Source organism: Peromyscus californicus, unplaced genomic scaffold (genome assembly GCF_007827085.1).
Source record: "Peromyscus californicus insignis strain IS unplaced genomic scaffold, ASM782708v3 Scaffold_12__1_contigs__length_115047231, whole genome shotgun sequence".
NCBI classification, from domain to species: Eukaryota; Metazoa; Chordata; class Mammalia; order Rodentia; family Cricetidae; genus Peromyscus; species Peromyscus californicus.
In genome coordinates, this window is record NW_026294413.1 from 48396012 (window position 1) to 48413417 (window position 17406).

The 17406-nt window shown below is 46.9% G+C and overlaps 1 protein-coding gene across 1 annotated transcript in view; it reads left to right on the top strand.

Moving 5' to 3' along the window:
• The window catches only part of Cby2 (chibby family member 2), an 18222-nt gene extending 2341 nt beyond the window's left edge, over positions 1 to 15881 (top strand). The window contains exon 2 of the mRNA XM_052732725.1: positions 12539 to 15881. Coding sequence (XP_052588685.1) covers positions 12620 to 13729 — 1110 coding nt within the window. The 5' untranslated portion in view covers positions 12539 to 12619 and the 3' untranslated portion in view covers positions 13730 to 15881. The remainder of the gene's footprint in view (positions 1 to 12538) is intronic.
• Positions 15882 to 17406: the final 1525 nt, after the last annotated feature.

Genomic DNA, 17406 nt, shown 5'->3' on the forward strand with positions numbered 1-17406 from the left:
TATCTGTACTTCAGATGGCAGATCCAGAGACGGGGGACTACCCAAGCCTTTTGGAGCTTAAATGATAATGGGTCCCAGACATTGGGTAATGAGCCGTTTACTCTGTTGGATTTTGCTTTTGCTTTTTTCTGATTGTAACTGTGCCTTGCTTCTTCCTTCTTGGAATAAAAATGTCTACTTGTTTTTGATTTTATAGGAGTCCACAGTTAAGATAAACAAATATTTTAAAGAAATATTGAACTTCTAAGTAGTGAATTTTTATAAGATTGTGAGATTTTTAAAAGTTAAACCATGTTTTATTGTGATAGTAACTTGAGATTTGGGGGATAAACAAGAAAGGAAAATGTTTAAAGTGTTGTGGCTTAATAGGGATGCATTGGGACTGGAGAGATGGCTCAGCAGTTGAGAGCAGTGGCTGCTCTTCCAGAGGACCTGGGTTCAATTCCCAGCACCCACATGGCAGCTCACACCTGTCTGTAACTGCAGTTCCAGGGGATCTGACACCCTCACACAGATATACATGCAGGCAGAACACCAATGTACATAAAAAAAAAATAGTGATGCATATTTGTGTCAAGTTGACAAGGAGTTATCTTAGTTACTATTCTACTGCTGTGAAGAGACACTGTGACCAAGGCAACTTATAGAAGAAAGCATTTATTTGGGGGCTTACTTACGGTTTCAGAGGGTGAGTCCATTTTTATCATGATGGGAAGCAGTAGGCATGGTGCTGAAGCAGTAGCTGAGTGCTTTATAACCTGATTCACAGGTAACAGGCAGATGAGACACTGGTCTGGTGTGGGCTTTGAGCCCAATTCCTCCAACAGGGACACACTTTTTCCAACAAGGCCACACGTCCTAATTCTTCCAAATAGCTCATCAACTGTGGACTAAGCATTCAATATATGAGCCTATGGGGGTTATCTAAACCATCACAGGGTCTAATTGTGCTACTTTTGTTGTTGTTGTTTTATTAATTTGACACAAAGGAAGAGGGAACATTAATGGTGTCATTGTCCCTGTCAGAGGAGATTGTTCTGTGTGCTTATCTGTGGGTCATTTTCTTGATTCATGATTGGTGTGGGAGGGCCACTGTGGGAGATGCCACCCCGAGACAGCTAATCCTGGGTCATATAAGGAAGCAAGCTAAGAAAGCTAGGGGAAGTGAGCAAGCCAGTCAGCAGCATTCCTCCACATTTCCTGCCTCTGTTTCTGCCTGAGTTACTGCCCTGACGTCCCTCAACAATTAACTGTGATCAGGATGTGGAAGCCAAATAAACCTTTTCCTCCCAAGTTGCTTTTGGTCATAGTGTTTACCACAGAAACAGGAAAACAGGACAGTGGTACACCCACTGTGTAAGATAGGTTACTGTACCTACCGAGTTTCCTATGCCTTTCCCCATGCATGAGAAGACAAGAGAGGTCAGAGCATAGATCCGATGCCTACCTCTGGCTGCTTGGCCAAGAGCTTCGGCTTGTGTGACTTCCTAGAGGAAGCGAAGGAGTCCGGGCTCTATGACAGCCTTCTTGCTGTTGAACTACCCCCGTATCACAGATCATCAGACAGCGGCAGCCAGAGGAGCCTGGCGAGTCTTAGGTGCATGCTTGCCTTTTGTCTCTGTTCAGCTTGTCTAGATTAGAAACCCACCTACCTCTGTGCTCTGTGTAGTGCCCACAGACTGGGAGGTCTGTGGACCGTGTGTGATTGATGGTTGTGTTAACCTGAGTAGTAATAGGCGCAAATGCGGTGACTGGGATGGCCCAGGTTAAACGTTTCTTTCTTTAAAAATAAAAGTGAAAATCAATCCATCAAGCAAGCAGACAAAGAGGCCCTCACATCGGCTCTGGAACAACACTTTATTGACAGTTCACAACAGAAGTACCAATTGTGTGTCAGCTGGCAGACATTCGAGCCAAGGGGATAGGGGCAAATTTTGCATAAGGGAGTTCCCCCCCCACCCCGGCCTCGATTCATTAGTTCTCGCAGGTAACAGAACTTTTCTCACATCCAGGGGTGTGCAAGTGCTTCTGTGGGGAATGTGCACGAGGAGAAATGGAATTACGTTTTCAGGAAGTACAGGAATTACTCAGAGCAGCGAGGGTCGGTGAGGGTGTGGAGAAACGGGAAGTCTTCTGTTGGTGGGGAGGTTAAATAATGCAGGCACTGTGCAAAACAGTGAGGGGGTGCCCCCAAAATTAAAAATGGAACTACCTTGTCACCGAGCAATTTTACTTCCGGGTACGGATCCAAAATAATTCAGAGCAGAATCTCCGAGGGACGTTTGCACACTCAAGTATACCGCAGTATTATTTCCAGCAGCCAGGGGACAGACTGCTCAGATGATCCCTGCATATCGTGAAACCTGACTGAGCCTTTCCAAAGAAGGAAATCTTGACATTTGTTTCAACTTGGTAAATCTTGAAAGAACCAATACTCTGCAATTCCACTCATATGAGACATCTCATTGTGCTGGGTAGTCATTTGCTTGTCTGGTTTTTCCACTTGACACAAGCCAGTTATTTAAGATGGTGGAAACAACTGAGGAAGTGCCTAAGACAGGCCTGGGGGCAAGCTCGTGGAGCTGACTGATGGTAGATGTGCCACGGCTCACATCGCTGTGGGTGGTGCTACCCCTGGGCTGCTGGTCCCCGGGTGCTGTGAGAAACCATGCGGAGCAAGCCATGAGAGCAAGCCAGGAAACAGCCCTCCTCCACGGGCTCCGCCTTCGTTCTTGCCCTGACTTTGCTCGGTAATAAAGTATTACCTGGAAGTGTAAGATAAACCCTTTCGGCCCCAGGTTGCTGTTGGTCACAGTGTTTTATCACAAGGATAGAAACCCTAAGACAGTAATGTAGTTTAAATCATAGAAACAGAAAATAGGAATGTGATTGCCAAGGGCTGGAGCGAAGGAAGAGGGAGAATTAGTGCTTAATAGAAGTCCTGGTTTTCCAAGATGCTCTTGCACAACAACGTGAATATACTCAACACTATTGAACTATACACTTTAAAATGGCAAAGAATGCAAATTCAGCGCTGCGTGTTTATGATCTCAGTTTCAAAATCAGGTAAACAAGTCTATGGCTCGGTCAGTAAAGTACTTGCTATGCAATTGTGAGGACTCGAACTTGATCTCCTGAACCTATGTAAAAAAATGCTAAAAATCCTGGTGTGGCCCTCTCCTGTCCACCAGTCCTGGCAAAGTGGGCACAGGCAGATCCCTGGTGCTCCCTGGGCCCACCTCATCTAATTGTCAAGTTCCAGGCCAGTGTCTTAAAATACAAGATGGATAGCAGCTGAGGGATGACACCCAAGATTGGTACATCTGGCCTCCACATGTACCAGCATACACACACACACACACACACACACACACAGAGTTAAAAAAATTTCTTTGAAATTTCTCTGTAGACATAAGTTCTTTGGCAATGGAATCAGTCACTTGGATTTTTATCTGGGTGTATCTTTCAGCTTTTGTATATTTGAATTTTCTTATACCAAGATTTGCTTGGATTTTGGGTGTGAGGGACTCAAGTAGTTGGTTCCAGCATCTCTGGGTCTGCTGACCTCAGGTCACCCTCTGTTCCCACCCCAAGGGACAAAACCACACATAACTGGCGCTCTGAATACACACAGGAGTTCTCTTGAATGGCTCTGGAGGTGATGGATTTGTCAGAACGAAAGATGGAGGGACAGGGTGTTGGGGCCTTGATGTAGCTTCTACATGTGATATAATTGTATACTTGTATTTTCTACCAGAACAGGGCTTCTTACACCTTTGGGATTTCCTGGCAGGACCTCCTTTGGAATACACATCAATTTAAGCTAGTGGAATGACTTTGGCAGGGTAGGGGGTAAGGGATGGGGCAGTGGAGGGGTGGGGGGAGATGGGATGGGGATAGTTGCTAGAGGGACCAATCAGGTGATTAGAAGGTTGGAGTTTTCAGCAAACTTCTCCCTCTGGGGATGTAGGACTTGACAATGATCAAAGGCCAGTGATTTAATTAAATTTGCCTACATAACCAAAGTTCACAAATTCCTGTAAACAACAGGGTTCAGACATTGAGGCTGAAGATGCTGGGAGCCAGGTGAGTCCAGAGAAGGCCTGAAGCTTTACGTTACCCCTCCAATAGCTCACCCTTTATCACCACCATTTGGCCATTCCTGAGCTGCCTGCTTCACAATAAACTTGTGATCTAAGTAAAGCATTCCCGAGTTCTGAGAGACAGCTATTGAGGAGAAGGTCAGGGGAGCCCCTGCACGGCTAACTAGTTACAAGTATAGGTGGCTGGGATTGGTACCTGAAATCAAAGGCCATCTTGTAGGGCTGAGTCCCTAACTCCTGGAACCCGATACTAAGTCCATGTAGCTAGTATCGGAGTGGAACTGACCGGAAGAGTCCCTGAGTAGTGCCAAGCCTCCCCAGGTCTGGACAGTTAACGTTTCTTCTTTCCTAAGTAATGCCATTGAAGAAGATGCCACCTATGAAGGGCAGTGGAGAGTTTCAAGCCAGCCTGGCAGTGAGGTGTGAGGGGCAGCCAGGCTGACCAAACAAGGGCTAGTGTTAGGGCTATTGTGTGTCAAACTGACCCAGGCTAGCCACATAGGCACAGCCAGTGACAATTCTTCCTTCCTGCAGAAGCCTCATACCCACTGGAGATGCTCAGAAAGGAACCATGAGCTCAGAAAAACACCGTATTGTTCTGTGATGTCACCCCTAGAATGTTCAGAGTGTTTTGGTGACCAGCTTATGCATAGGACCTATACCTGGCATCTCACATTGGTATGGCTTTTTACTTGATACAGAAATAATAATTTAAAACCAGGGAGAGCTGCTGCGGTCTCTGCTTCAAAGACTTACAAGAGGGTTTTATATCAGTTAATTCCTGTCTTGATTTTTGTCCAGTGATCGGTAACTCTTCAGGTCAGGTACCATCTACACATACCTTTAGACTGTGATTTTTTTATAAGATATATAATTGGTAAGGAGGTCATAAATGTGTGGAAAGTAGTTATGTATTTCAAGTGAGCCACTAAGGCCCCGAGGATGAGTTGAGGAGAAATCTAATTTTTTCTTTTTTACAGCACTCGAGGCCAAATTTTACAAGAAAGAGGGATACCAGATCTGAAAGCCTAGAAATTCCAATCAATGTGGTCCTACCTCAGGTAGGGATGGACAATCATGGGAGGATGTAACTTACCAGTTTTAGCTAGAATAACCCTGTTTCCAAACCTTACAGAATGAACAGAGAAGTCAGCCGCTCAGATTCTTGTCATTTTGTTTGTTTGTTTGTTTGGTTGGTTGGTTGGTTTTCCCTGGCTATGTGTCTTGGGGAGGACACATGGACTCTCTGGACCTTGGGATCCTCTGGCCTTGAATGAAGGGCCTGGGTTGGGTGGTCAGGTCCTCCTGTGCTAGCCTTTCAAAGTCTGATCATACTACGAGAAAAATCTAACCTTACCAAAGGAGACCCTTCATTGCATGGTGGTATATAACCACTCTGGATATCTGTGGAGAACTAGAGTTGACCTTGAAGCCATGTGCATAAGAATGAACCCAGGAGCTGAAACACCAGCGTGTGGCCCACTTGCCCCTGTCAAGAGAATTAAGCCCTGCTATGGGCCAAAGATGGTTGACTGGGGATGGACATTTGTTTGTTTGTTTCGAGGCCAGTGAATGGTTAAACCCCTTGCAGCATGTGGTTCCCGGGTCTCCTGCATGCAGCAGATTTCTTGGGGGGACCCCTTGTATCTGACTGTTTCTCCGGCTGCTATGTCACAAAGGGGTGGCCTTGCTTTCTCCAGAGTCACCCAAGCACTCATTAGAAGATCAGAGCCATGCAGCCAGTGGAGGTGAAATGTAGGATGGAGGGACCCAAGGCACAGGTAATTGACCTCTGAGTTTGGTCGAGGGAGGTGTATACAAAAGAGGACGGATCTCTAGCTGGGGTTCTGTGTTAGTGTACTTACAACAAGCTCAGCAAATGTGGGCAGGAGGAGACAGAAACCCAAGACAAGGAAACAACCTGGGTATTCGTTTTCCTTACAGCATTGTAGTGAGCAGCCACTGTGACATCTCTTTCATCTCATGAAAGCTAAGTCAGAATATTAGGCAACTGTGTCCCGGTCATCCTTAGAAGGACAACCTTGCTAGGTCTGGTTCTGAATACGTAAAATACACGCACATCTGTGCGTGAGGGTGGGCATGGTTCCTTAGGTACCTTATTAGCCCACATATTAGGGGCAGACAGAAGATACCAGCCTAGGTGTGGGAGTGGAAAAGGGGTTGGGAATAAGATTTGAAAGTAGCTGTCAATTTACTGTTTGCATTGTTGGGACCAAATTTCTGGCAGGAAGCAAGTCAAGGGATGAAGTCCTTTTTTTTTTTTTTTTGGCTCTCGGTTCAGGGGATGAGTCCATTGAGAAGTGGTAGTGGGGCCGCTGCCTCACATCATGGCAGATCAACCTGGTTTCTTCAGTCCAGGATCCTAGCTCATGAGTGCTAACCACATTTAGTATGGGCCCTGCATCTGTTAGTTTTCACTGATAAAGTCCCCACAGACACATCCAAGGGTGTGGTCTTGCTATAACGCCCTAGGCGTTTCTTAATCCAGTAAGCTGACACAAAGCCTTTATTACTGTCATGTGATGTGATAGAAAGATTAGATCCGTCTACCCCTGGCACAACTTTTCTGTCCCCATCTCCCAGCGCCAGCTTAGCAGTCAAGGAGAAAAAGTAGGTTGAGAAGTCTTGGGTTTGTTCTGGTGCCCTCAGGCCTGCTTCCTGTGCTGTAGGACCTGATGTGGTTACTTGGATCTTGGAAGGTGGAGGGATGTGGAATGAAGGGGTCACTGCAGTCTGGAGATTCTTCATGGCCAGATGTGGCCTTGAGTATGCCAGTCAGGCTGAGCCAGTGATCATCTAAAGGTCAACAAAGCAAGCAGCTGATGCTGAAAAGCAGGAAGAGGGGGTTTGCTCAGTGTGGTAACACTGGAAGGAGGAACCAAGAGGTCTAGTGATGCTCCAAGTCCGTCTTGGACAGGAAGTTTAGGTTTAAGTAGAGTCACAGAGGTTCACGTAACTAAGCAGTCCTCCTCTGGGTGTGGTCCAGCCCAGCATCATTGTCTCATGCCCAGTCTCTTCTGCAGGGCTATCTGACAAGTTAACACAACTGTGTGACATCTCTTTCTGAGAGACAGTCTTCCCCTCTGGCTGGCACCAGCCTTCAGCCTTTACCTTTTCCAAACATAGGACTGCTGGAGCAATTTCTTGGGGTCCACTGTTTCAACAATCTGATATCTAGAAGGACGGACATAAGTATCTCTTTAGAATATCTTCATTCCTGCCAGGATGGTTACAGGCACAAGCCAGGCAACCTGCCAGGATACCCTAGATGGATCCTCTTGGGTAGGGAGGTAGGCATGGATTACTAGTTGATGTAAACTGAGCCCACCCATAGGGCTGTGGGAAAGGCCTATCTGCTCATGTACCTCCCCAAATGAGATGGTGGGGGCAAAGGATTATTATGAGAAACAAGGTGAGGAAGGTATTGATGGAGTGCTGACATCATGTGTTGGCCACAGAGTCACACAAGTATAAGGCAGAGATTTCACAGCTGTGGGAATTGGGAGACTCAGTAGCAAGGACAGAGCTGAGATTTAACCCAGGTCAACGCCTAGCCTGTCACGCTACTCAGCAGGCCAGGTGATGTCTTAGCTCTAATTCTCTTGCTTCTAGAAGCTAGTGTGTCCTTTCCTCTCATCTGGATTGCTACCAGTAACCCCTCAGCTGCCTGTATCTTTCCACCCCAGGTAGCTTCATTCTGAGTTGAGTTCATCCCATTTGGAAGGGAATTATAACAGTACCTCTGGCTGCCAGCTCCCAGCCCTATTGGTTGGCTGGAGTTCTCAATTACATTACAAATGCTACGATTCACTAGTTATCACCTTTAGGTCTCTTCGGGTCTTATTGATTTCACATTTTTCTTCCTCATGCTGAACATGTGTGTTTTCACATCTATTTTCTTCTAGCACATTAGCTTGCAAGCCACAGTGTTATTTCCTGTCCAGGCCGCTGATCCCCTTCTATGCACAGACTCACTTTTCCAGGCATTCAAGCTTCCCAGTGAGCTCTCAGTGCATGTCATCGGTTAGTGCTGGGTCATCAGTGGCAGATCTACATCTGGATCAGAATGAGCTCTGATAGCACTCCTGGTGCCCTCCATTTCCCCTTGTCTTTTTCTCCTTCTTCTTCGGCTCCCAGCAATGCCAACTGAAATAGTTTCAGAGCAAGATTTTAGGAGAGTCTATCAATTAGCTAAGATGACTACATCTGGCATCTTTATTCTCTTCTCTGTTAGCATTAAAAATCTATCAAAACTAATCACTTTTATATTGTGAATGATCTTTTATCTGTTAGCATTTATTAAAACCAACACTGTATTTAGCTATTCGGCATACCAGAGGGTTTTTTTTTTTTTTTATGATAGTGGAGCTCAGCTGTGAAGTTGGCACTGTGGTTTTCCCTTCTAGGACCCTGGTGCCCTTCAATTTCACATGCATTAAAAGTATTCCAGCAGGCTGAGCATTCCCTACTCATTAACCCTCAATAGTGTTGGCAAAGCAGGTGCTTTAAAAGCTTGGTCAACCAGTGTGAGCTTTCTGGGAGCATGTGGACATTTCTTCTGGGTGGTAGTAGCGACATCTTTTATGTAAGGGAGAGAACTTCAGTGCTGTTTCCTCAGCACCATTACTATAACAAAATGTCCAAGGCCAGACAGTTCACAAAGAATAGAGGCTGGCCATTCAAGAGCATGGCACAATACTAGCACTTGGTCATCTTCTGGCAAGGGCTTTCATGCTGTGTCCCAACGTGGTGGAGGGCATCACTTGGTGAGATACAGCAAGTCACAGAGAGCTCACTTTATAACAGATGTCGCTGCAAGAGCCCATTGACCCATGAATGGGTTCATCCATTCCCACATGATCCAGTCTGCCTCACAAAGGTCTCACTTCTCAAACACTATTAGCGTGTGACTTTAGGGATGAAGCTCCCAGCACATGAAATTGAGAGGCCACATTCAAACCACAGCAGTGCATGTCAGCTAAGCCTGGATGCTCAGTCTAGTTCCGTTCCCAAACTCTTTAAGTGGAAGGCCAGCAACCCCAGGAACTCTATCTGAGAAGATTCCTCCTTGAGAGTTTTAATCTTTAAAAATCACACAGCACCAGGGAGAGACTCTGGTGATGTCCCTCCCTTTCTCCATTGCCTTTTGTTCCCCCTTTTCAGTTGGCAGCTCACTGTGTTTTTCAGGATCCCTGGAAACAGTATGCCGCACAGTCACTTGTGGTGATACATTGTATCCCCCAAAATATTGTGCACCCTAATAAAGCTTATCTGAGGATCAGAGGAAAAAGATAGCCACTACATTAAACATAGAAGTCAAGCAGTGTTAGCACATGCCTTTAATCCTAGCATTTGGGAGGCAGAGATCCATCCGGATCTCTGTGAGTTCAAGGCCACACTAGGAACAGAGCCAGGCATTTTAAACACATGCCTTTAATCCCAGCACTAACCATAGAGATCTAGAGGTCTGTACAGACAGAGTGGAAGTGATGTAGCTGGGTGGAGAGAGGAAATGAGATTGCAGAACAGAAAGGCATATAGGTGTGAGTATGCAGGAAGAGGTGTCTGTAAGGTGAGGTTGGCTGTAGCTTTTCGTATTCTTCTGACCTTTCAGATTTTTACCCCAATGTCTGGCTCTGGGCTTTTTATTAATAAAATCATTTAGCAATTTGTCTTACAGTCATTGGTGATTTAAAGCATCTACATTAGAAATGAAATACCAGAAAGGGCCGGACCTGTGCTCAGGAAGGATTCCAGTCCATAGGTAGGGTTTCAGGCAGCTGTAAGAGCCATGCATGTACCCAGGGCTCCTCCTGGATCCCCAGCACTAACACACTGTTGGGTCACAGCTATGAGTACACTATTCCTGGCTCCTGAAGACAGAGTCCCTTGGTCACCTTTCGAACACCTAATGGGGGAGGTCTGGTGAGCCTCGGAGCCACATGTGCCCTGTCCTACAACTTCATTCCCTACTCTGCCATGAAGGAGCCCACTTTGTTCTTTTTCGCCTGTTGGTCTCTATGTCTGCATGAGAACATGCCCCTAAGGCCAAGAAGAGACCTCCCCCTCCCCATTGACTGAACCCCCTAGGCTCAGTAGAACCCCTCCACGATGTTCCAAGCACAGACAGACCTCTTGTCAGGACCCAGGTCATCAAACAGGTTAGGTCAGCCAATGGAAGACATCTGGGGCTATCACTGACCTGGCCCAAGACCCCAGCTGAGAAGGGCAGGGCTCTGAGTGCCAGTTAAAGGAGACTGGGGTCTTGAATCTATGGGCATTTGTTCAGCTTTGTTGCTTATATTTTGGTGGAACATTTTGTAAAGCAATGTATTCAGTGTCTCACGATGGTTTAGAACCACGTTAGGAATTGTTAAATATCACCAGCAGGACTCTTTGGTCTTTGTGACATCATGTCTACCACTTGTCCTCTTACGAGCCCAGGAAGCAGGCACAGCGGCCATGTGTAGGCTCGTTTTTCAGAGGTGATGGAAAAACAAGAAGTTCTCAATAGGACTCAGTCATGGCACTTTTGAGATCAAGGCTCTTGGGGCTTGGGACCTCTGCTTTGGGTTCTAGGTTCAAGATGATGACATGGCTAACTGTCGGGGTTTCGTGTCTGTTGCTGTGATAAAATGTCCCCAATATAAACAGCTCAGGAGAGAAAGGGTTCATCTGATTTACCATTACAGGTTACAGCCCATCACTGTAAGGAAGTCAAGACAGGAAGGCCAGACACCTAGTCACACCCACAGTGAAGAGCAGAGGGAGGCTAATTGCACATGCTCTTCTAGTATTCAGCTTGCTCTCTCCATTCTTATACAGTCCAGGACCCAAACCCAGGAGGTGGCATTACCCGCAGTAGGCTGGGTCTTTCCACATCAATGAACCCAATGAAGAAAATCCCTCAAAAATAAAAAGAAAAGAAAAGAAAAGAAAAGGAAATACCTCACAGGTATTCCATAGGACATCCCAATCCAGATAATTCCTCATTGAGATTTCCCCCCACCAGGTAATTCTAGATTAATGATTAAACCCACCCAGCATGGATGCTCAGCCTTTAAAGGATGAAGGAGGCAGCCTTTAAAGGGGTGTTTTTTAGATTTCGGAATATTTGAATATTTAGATGGAGCAGAAGGGGAGGAAGGCTCAGGGAATGGGACCCATGCATAGGCATTAAATCCATATCTATATATCATATACAACTCATAATAGTTTTATGCACTGTTTCAGCGTACCTGTGTCTTTGCATGAAGGCAGGTGTGGAATTTTTTGCTTGCAGTATCCCATGGATGCTCAGAAAGCTTCAGATACGGAGCACTCTGGAACGGAGAATCTTCGGGTTGGGAATGTTCAAACTGAAATAGTGTTTCATTTGCCAGTGTTGTGAGGATTAAGAGAATGATGTAGGTAAAACACACCCACATAAACAGCTGTGCAGCCTGCAGCTCCAGCTCTGAGGGATCCGACACCCTCTTCAAGGAGGTGCAGTTACCCCAAGTTAAAATTTTAGCAACTGAAAGTCACACAACTTGGCCAAATTCTTATAACTGATAAGTGGCAAGGAGACAGAGGTTAAAAAAAAGAAAAAAAGGTTGATTCTAAAATCCATGCCTTTAGTTTCTACCATATGGTTGAATCTTATTATCTGTGGGCTTTCATTTCTTGAGACGGGGTCTTTCTCTGTATAGCCCTGGTTGGCCTGGAACTTGCTATGTAGACCAAACTGGCCTTGAAGTTCTGGTTACGTTCCTATCTGGACTGCCTCCGTGTGGCTGGGGTTACAGGCCTGCACAAAGCATAGCTCATTATTCATAGACTTTATAGTTATGAATTTATAGACCTTTGACTAGTCCAGCCTCAGTGCTCATAAAATCCTTGTGGTCATTCTTGGACCTGTAGAGAGTTTGTGTGGGAGTGTGTGGCCAAGAACTGGGCTCCAGGCACCTCTTGTTTGAACTCTCAGCCTGGAAAACAGTGTCCCGTTTGCAGTTTCTAGACCACTACGAGCCTTTTGCTGGCGGTTTCCCTGCTTAAAGTGGCATCGACACACCTTGTTCCTAATTGCAGTGTGTCTGTGCTGTGCCTCCTGGAGCAAGCTTGCTGGATAAGCTCTGCCCAGACACGGCGCACCCACTGTCAATCTCCAGATCCGGGAGGGGGTCTTTAAACAGAAACACAATGATCAATTGACAGGAATTTTTATGACCAGAGCCTTATAGGAACCGAGCCCAGCATTTCCCCTAGGAACCGTGGTTGGGTGTTCGCTCATTCATTCAAGAAGAAAGCTACCTAGCATAACAAAGGCCGGCTAGATTTCCTTGTGAGGATGCCGGGAGGTCAGGTGAGGGTCTCCCGGACTCTTAGTCCTTGTGCAGGTGCTCCATTAACAGTTTCCCTGCTCTCTCCCACAGCGGGGCACCACTGAGCCTTTCCTGAGGCTCCACAACCTGTACAGCACCCCTCGCTGCTCCAGGCAGGCTGCCTTGCCCCGGATGAGCCGCAGGGTAGTCAGCCAGCATTCCTACCCACTCAACCGCTTCTCTTCTGTGCCCTTTGACCCCATGGAGCGCCCCACCTCCCAGGCTGACCTGGAACTGGACTACAACCCTCCCCGGGTGCAGCTCAGCGACGAGATGTTCGTCTTCCAGGACGGGCGGTGGGTGAATGAGAACTGCCGCGTACAGTCGCCTTACTTCTCCCCCTCCTCCTCCTTCCACCATAAGCTGCACCACAAGAGGCTGGCCAGGGAGCACCTGCTGCAGGAGGAGAACAAGACTCTCCGGGATGAGAACCGGGCCCTGCGGGATGAGAACAGGGCCCTCCGCAAGGAGAACAAGATGCTGCAGGTCTTTTGGGAAGACCACAAGGTCACCCTGGGCCACGAGGAGAGTCAGTCCCCCTCGCCATTGCTGCACAAGGACACAGCCTCCCAGGAAGTCGTGAAGAAAGACAACGCCACCTTGCCTGTCCAGCGGAGCAAGGAGAACACTTTACACCTCATTCGAGAGGAGAACCGGGCCCTCCAGCAGTTGCTGGAGCAGAGGCAGGCCTACTGGGCCCAGGCAGAAGACAGTGGCACTTCCGCCGAGGAGGGTAAGCCCACCTCCTCACCCAAGGAGGAGCCCCATAACCCTGGGCTTCTCCCAGATCAGAGCCCAGGCCTCTCCTCCCCGTTTGAGGAGCCCAAAGGGCCCCCCACAACACAGGAGGACTCCAAGACACTGCGTGCCCTGAGGGAGATGGTTAACAACTTGTCTGGGCCGTCTGGGGAAGACGAGGGTCAAGTCGGCCCCAACCTAGCTGACAGCGCTCAGCTTATGCAGCTGCTGAGGGAGATGAACCAGGCGCTGCAGGCCCTGCGGGAGGAGAACCGGTTGCTGCAGGAGGAGAACCGGGCGCTGCACGTCCTCCGTGACGTGCATCGCATCTTCCAGGAGGAGAACAAGGCCCTGTGGGAAAACAACAAGCTAAAGCTGCAGCAGTGCATGGTCATCGACACCATGACCGAGGTCACAGCCCGGATGGAGATGCTTGTGGAAGAGCTGTGTGCCTCCGCCTCAGCCAGGAACAACAAAGATGCCAAGAAGCCCAGCAGGGTCTGAGGCCTTGGCAGCAGACATAGACACCAAGATCAAGCACGGTCCACCAGGCCAGAGAGAACCCTCTGCCTTCCTTTGTCTTCCTCACCTTCGCTGCCCCCCCCAGTGCATGCCTGTAGACCAGCAGAGAAAGGACCATCCTACACCCAGAGACACAATAAAGGCAGAGGAGGCTGGGGCCAGCCAACACCAGCGTGGCATTTTGGCTTCTTCTCATCCTGCATCCTCCTAACTCTTTTAACTTCCTACTTCCTCGTTGGCTTCCTGGCCTCCTCTTTTCTCCTCCTTCCTCATCAGCCTTCTTATTATTCAATCCCCTTTCCTCCCCTTTCAGCCCCTATACTTTTTCTCCCCTTCTACAGATTTAGCTGGGTGGAGTGGTGCATTTCTGTATTCTTAGGACTCAGAAGGCTGAGGCAGGAGGACTGTGAATTTAAGGTCTATCTAGGCTACCATAGTAGAAAAGGAAGGGACTGAGGTGGGGCCCATGATATGGGATGATGGACAACGACTTTAGTCTTTAGAACAAAACTGAGCTGAGAGTCAGAGTTCCTCTAGACCTCTACCCATACTCATCAACATCCTCTACCAAAATTTATAAAAATTGATGCATCTACATCGACTCATCACCAGTATGCAAAGTCCATAGTTTGTTAGGATTCTCTGGCTATGTTCTTTAGACAATGAGCCAAGAACCGTAACCCACCCCTCTCCTGGAGGTCTTGGCATGTTGTGAGCCTCAGCATCCTTAGAATCCTGTGTGGTGGGCACTACCGTCTCTAACAGACATGGAAACAGGAATTCTAAGACATGCACCAATTGACAGGTAGGAAAGGCAAGTGGGTACTTCTTCTGCAGACCAGTTTAGGCTCCTTCCATGAGACTCATTGCCAGTTTCCTAGTCTCTAAAAGTTAAAAGTGGTTTTGGTATCTGTTTTCCAGACTTAAGAACTTGACGAGTCTTACCCCCAAAGCAGGCTCGGAAATCCCAGAGGAGGGGGACAATATGAGAGGTTTTCCTCGCACTAGTCGGTGACGTGTTTACTCTGCACGCAGGGTGGACAGTGATGGATGTACAGGAGACGGCTAGTCATTTGCTCTGCTCATGGCGCCAGAGTCTGAAAAATGGGAACTGGTTGTTGATGGGCCTCTGGGTCTTAGTACTTTTTCCTCCTCTGTTTGTTAAATTAATTTATCATTCAGGGTATCATAAAATATCACACCTGTTTGTCAGTGTAATAACCCCAGGGTGTGTGTGGGGGTTGGGGGCGGGAGGCGGTTACTTTTGTCTTATGATGAAACCAAATTGATTCTGTTATCCTAGACAACAGGAAGACAGAAGACACACTCTCCTAAAGTCTGTGTTCCCACTATTTAACTTGGATTAATCTCTATAACAGCAGTTGAATGTTGTCTTACGAGCTGAGAGCGCTCAGAGACCTTAATACTGTTTAGCCACGTCAACTTTCTCTGTCAGGCAGAATCTAAATGGATGGAAAATAAGCCAGACAAGCCATAAGATGCCATTTTTATGGCATGGGGGAGATTTATTTCAGAACATTGCTTCCTTGTACAGCACAGTGCAATCTGTCAGATTGCCAGCACTCTAGTGGAATCTAACTTCTGGTGGGACAGTGAGAGAGTTCACTGTTTCCTTTTTTAAAAATTTTACTTATTTATTTTATGTGCATTTGTGTTTTGTCTGCACGTATGTCTGTGTGAGCGTGTCAGATCTTGGAGTTAGACAGTTGTGTGCTACCGGGTGCTGGGAATTGAACCCTGGTCCTCTGGAAGAGCAGTTAGTGCTCTTAACTGTTAAGCCCTCTAGCCCCTCACTGTTCATATAGGAAGGTTTCCTCTAGGCATCTGAGTTCTAGGCCTGCCTCTAAGTCCAACACTAGGCCCTTATTGTACAGCTGAAGCCTTCCCTTTGCAAGTAGATCTTGGGCCTGAGCCTCAAAGCTTTGCATTTGGAGAGTTAAACATTCCCCCTTTCCTGTCTTTTATCACTTGGCCATTGGCTTGGCTGGCTTTCTTGGTTGCTACAATCAACTACTATTCTTTGCTGAGTTGGCTAGGTCTTGTCCATATGATATCTAGCTGTAAGTTGAAGGTCAGGGTCAATAGAAAACATTCACAGTCTAGCTAAGTAACAGAAACAACAGCCTTAGAATTCACCAGGGTGGGTGGGAGGTGGGAGAGTGGTGGTGGGGTAGAGTGGGGTGAGGGGTGGTGGTGGTATTCTTACAGGTAAACCGTCTGTGTAAAGTGCATCATTTTATTACTTTTTATTATTATAATGAAACAAAGCTATGCATTTATTTAAAACAAGTTTGTCTATAGTACAGTTGTAGAAATCCCTAGGGCATAGAGCTAGCCTCAGGCCAGCTCAAGTGAGGACTCATGGTGGATGGCAGTTCAAGGGTAGAAGTACCTAGGGAGAGATCCAACGACTTTGCAGGAAGCCAAAGAAGCTGGGGCACAGCCTGCTTGTTCTTTTATAACAATCCTCTGGAGGTCTAACCATAGGGTTCCACAAGAACTGAATCTTCCCAGGGGTCCTGTATTAGTTACTTTTCTCTTGCTGTGATAGAACACCATGACCAAGGCAACTTATAGAAGAATGTGTTTTGGCTTCTTGTTCCAGAGGAATATGGTCCATAATGGCAGGGGCAGCAGGCAGTAGGCAGCAGGTATGGCCACAGGCATGGCAGCAGGCATGGCCGCAGGCATGGGAAGCTGAGAGCTCACATCTCCATTAGCAAACAAAGCCAATCAAGTGGCTCAAGGATTTAAACTCTCCGATCTCTTCCCCCTGATGGACCACCTCCAGCAAGGTGCACTCCCCAAATCTCCCCAGACAGCACCACCAACTGGGAACCAAGTGTTCAAATGCTGAGCCAATGGGGGATGTTTTCATTCACACCACCACAGGCCCCAGTGACCTGAGACTCTTTCATTGTGATCTGTAACCAGACAGGAATTCACATCTCGGTGGTGAGGTCAAAACCCAAACAATAATGGCCAGGAAATAAAAGAATAGAGAAAGATTTATGACCTTCAGCCAATAAGGAGAATATGGGGGTTATTTCCAAAGCAATCCAAAAAGACCCCTTAAAGGAAGCATGAGGATAGTTTCCTGTATCTATAGATAGATAGAGTCTGTACATATGGGAAAGCACTTTAGGGACAAGTGCATACCTGAGCATGCTCAGTTAAAGAGTATATTTCTGGGCATGCTCAATTTAAGGTCATAGTTCAAGCAAGAAATATGGAGGCTATATCTTGGCATGCATAGCTCAAGGTTATGGAAGACATGTTCAAAAAGTTAAAATGTTGGACAGGAGCACTTGGGCACATTCGGAATTTGTGACTTAAAAACATCAGACAGGAATGCCTGTGGGCATGCTGTTTTCTCCAAAAATCTTTTATTTTTTTATATCCAAAAACAAAAGGAAATGATCCTTTGAATGTGCTTTAGTACAGGAATTGGTCCTTACATGTTCATGCCAAGCTTAGAGTTTAACATTCCTACCTTTTAAAAGTCCCACAGTCCCTTCATGTTGCCACTGTGGACACCAAACTTCCCCTTGGATGAAACATTAAAGCTCCATTTAAACGCTAACAGTCACCCTGAGCTTTGCAAAGTCCACAATGACAGTCAATATCAGAAAGACTCT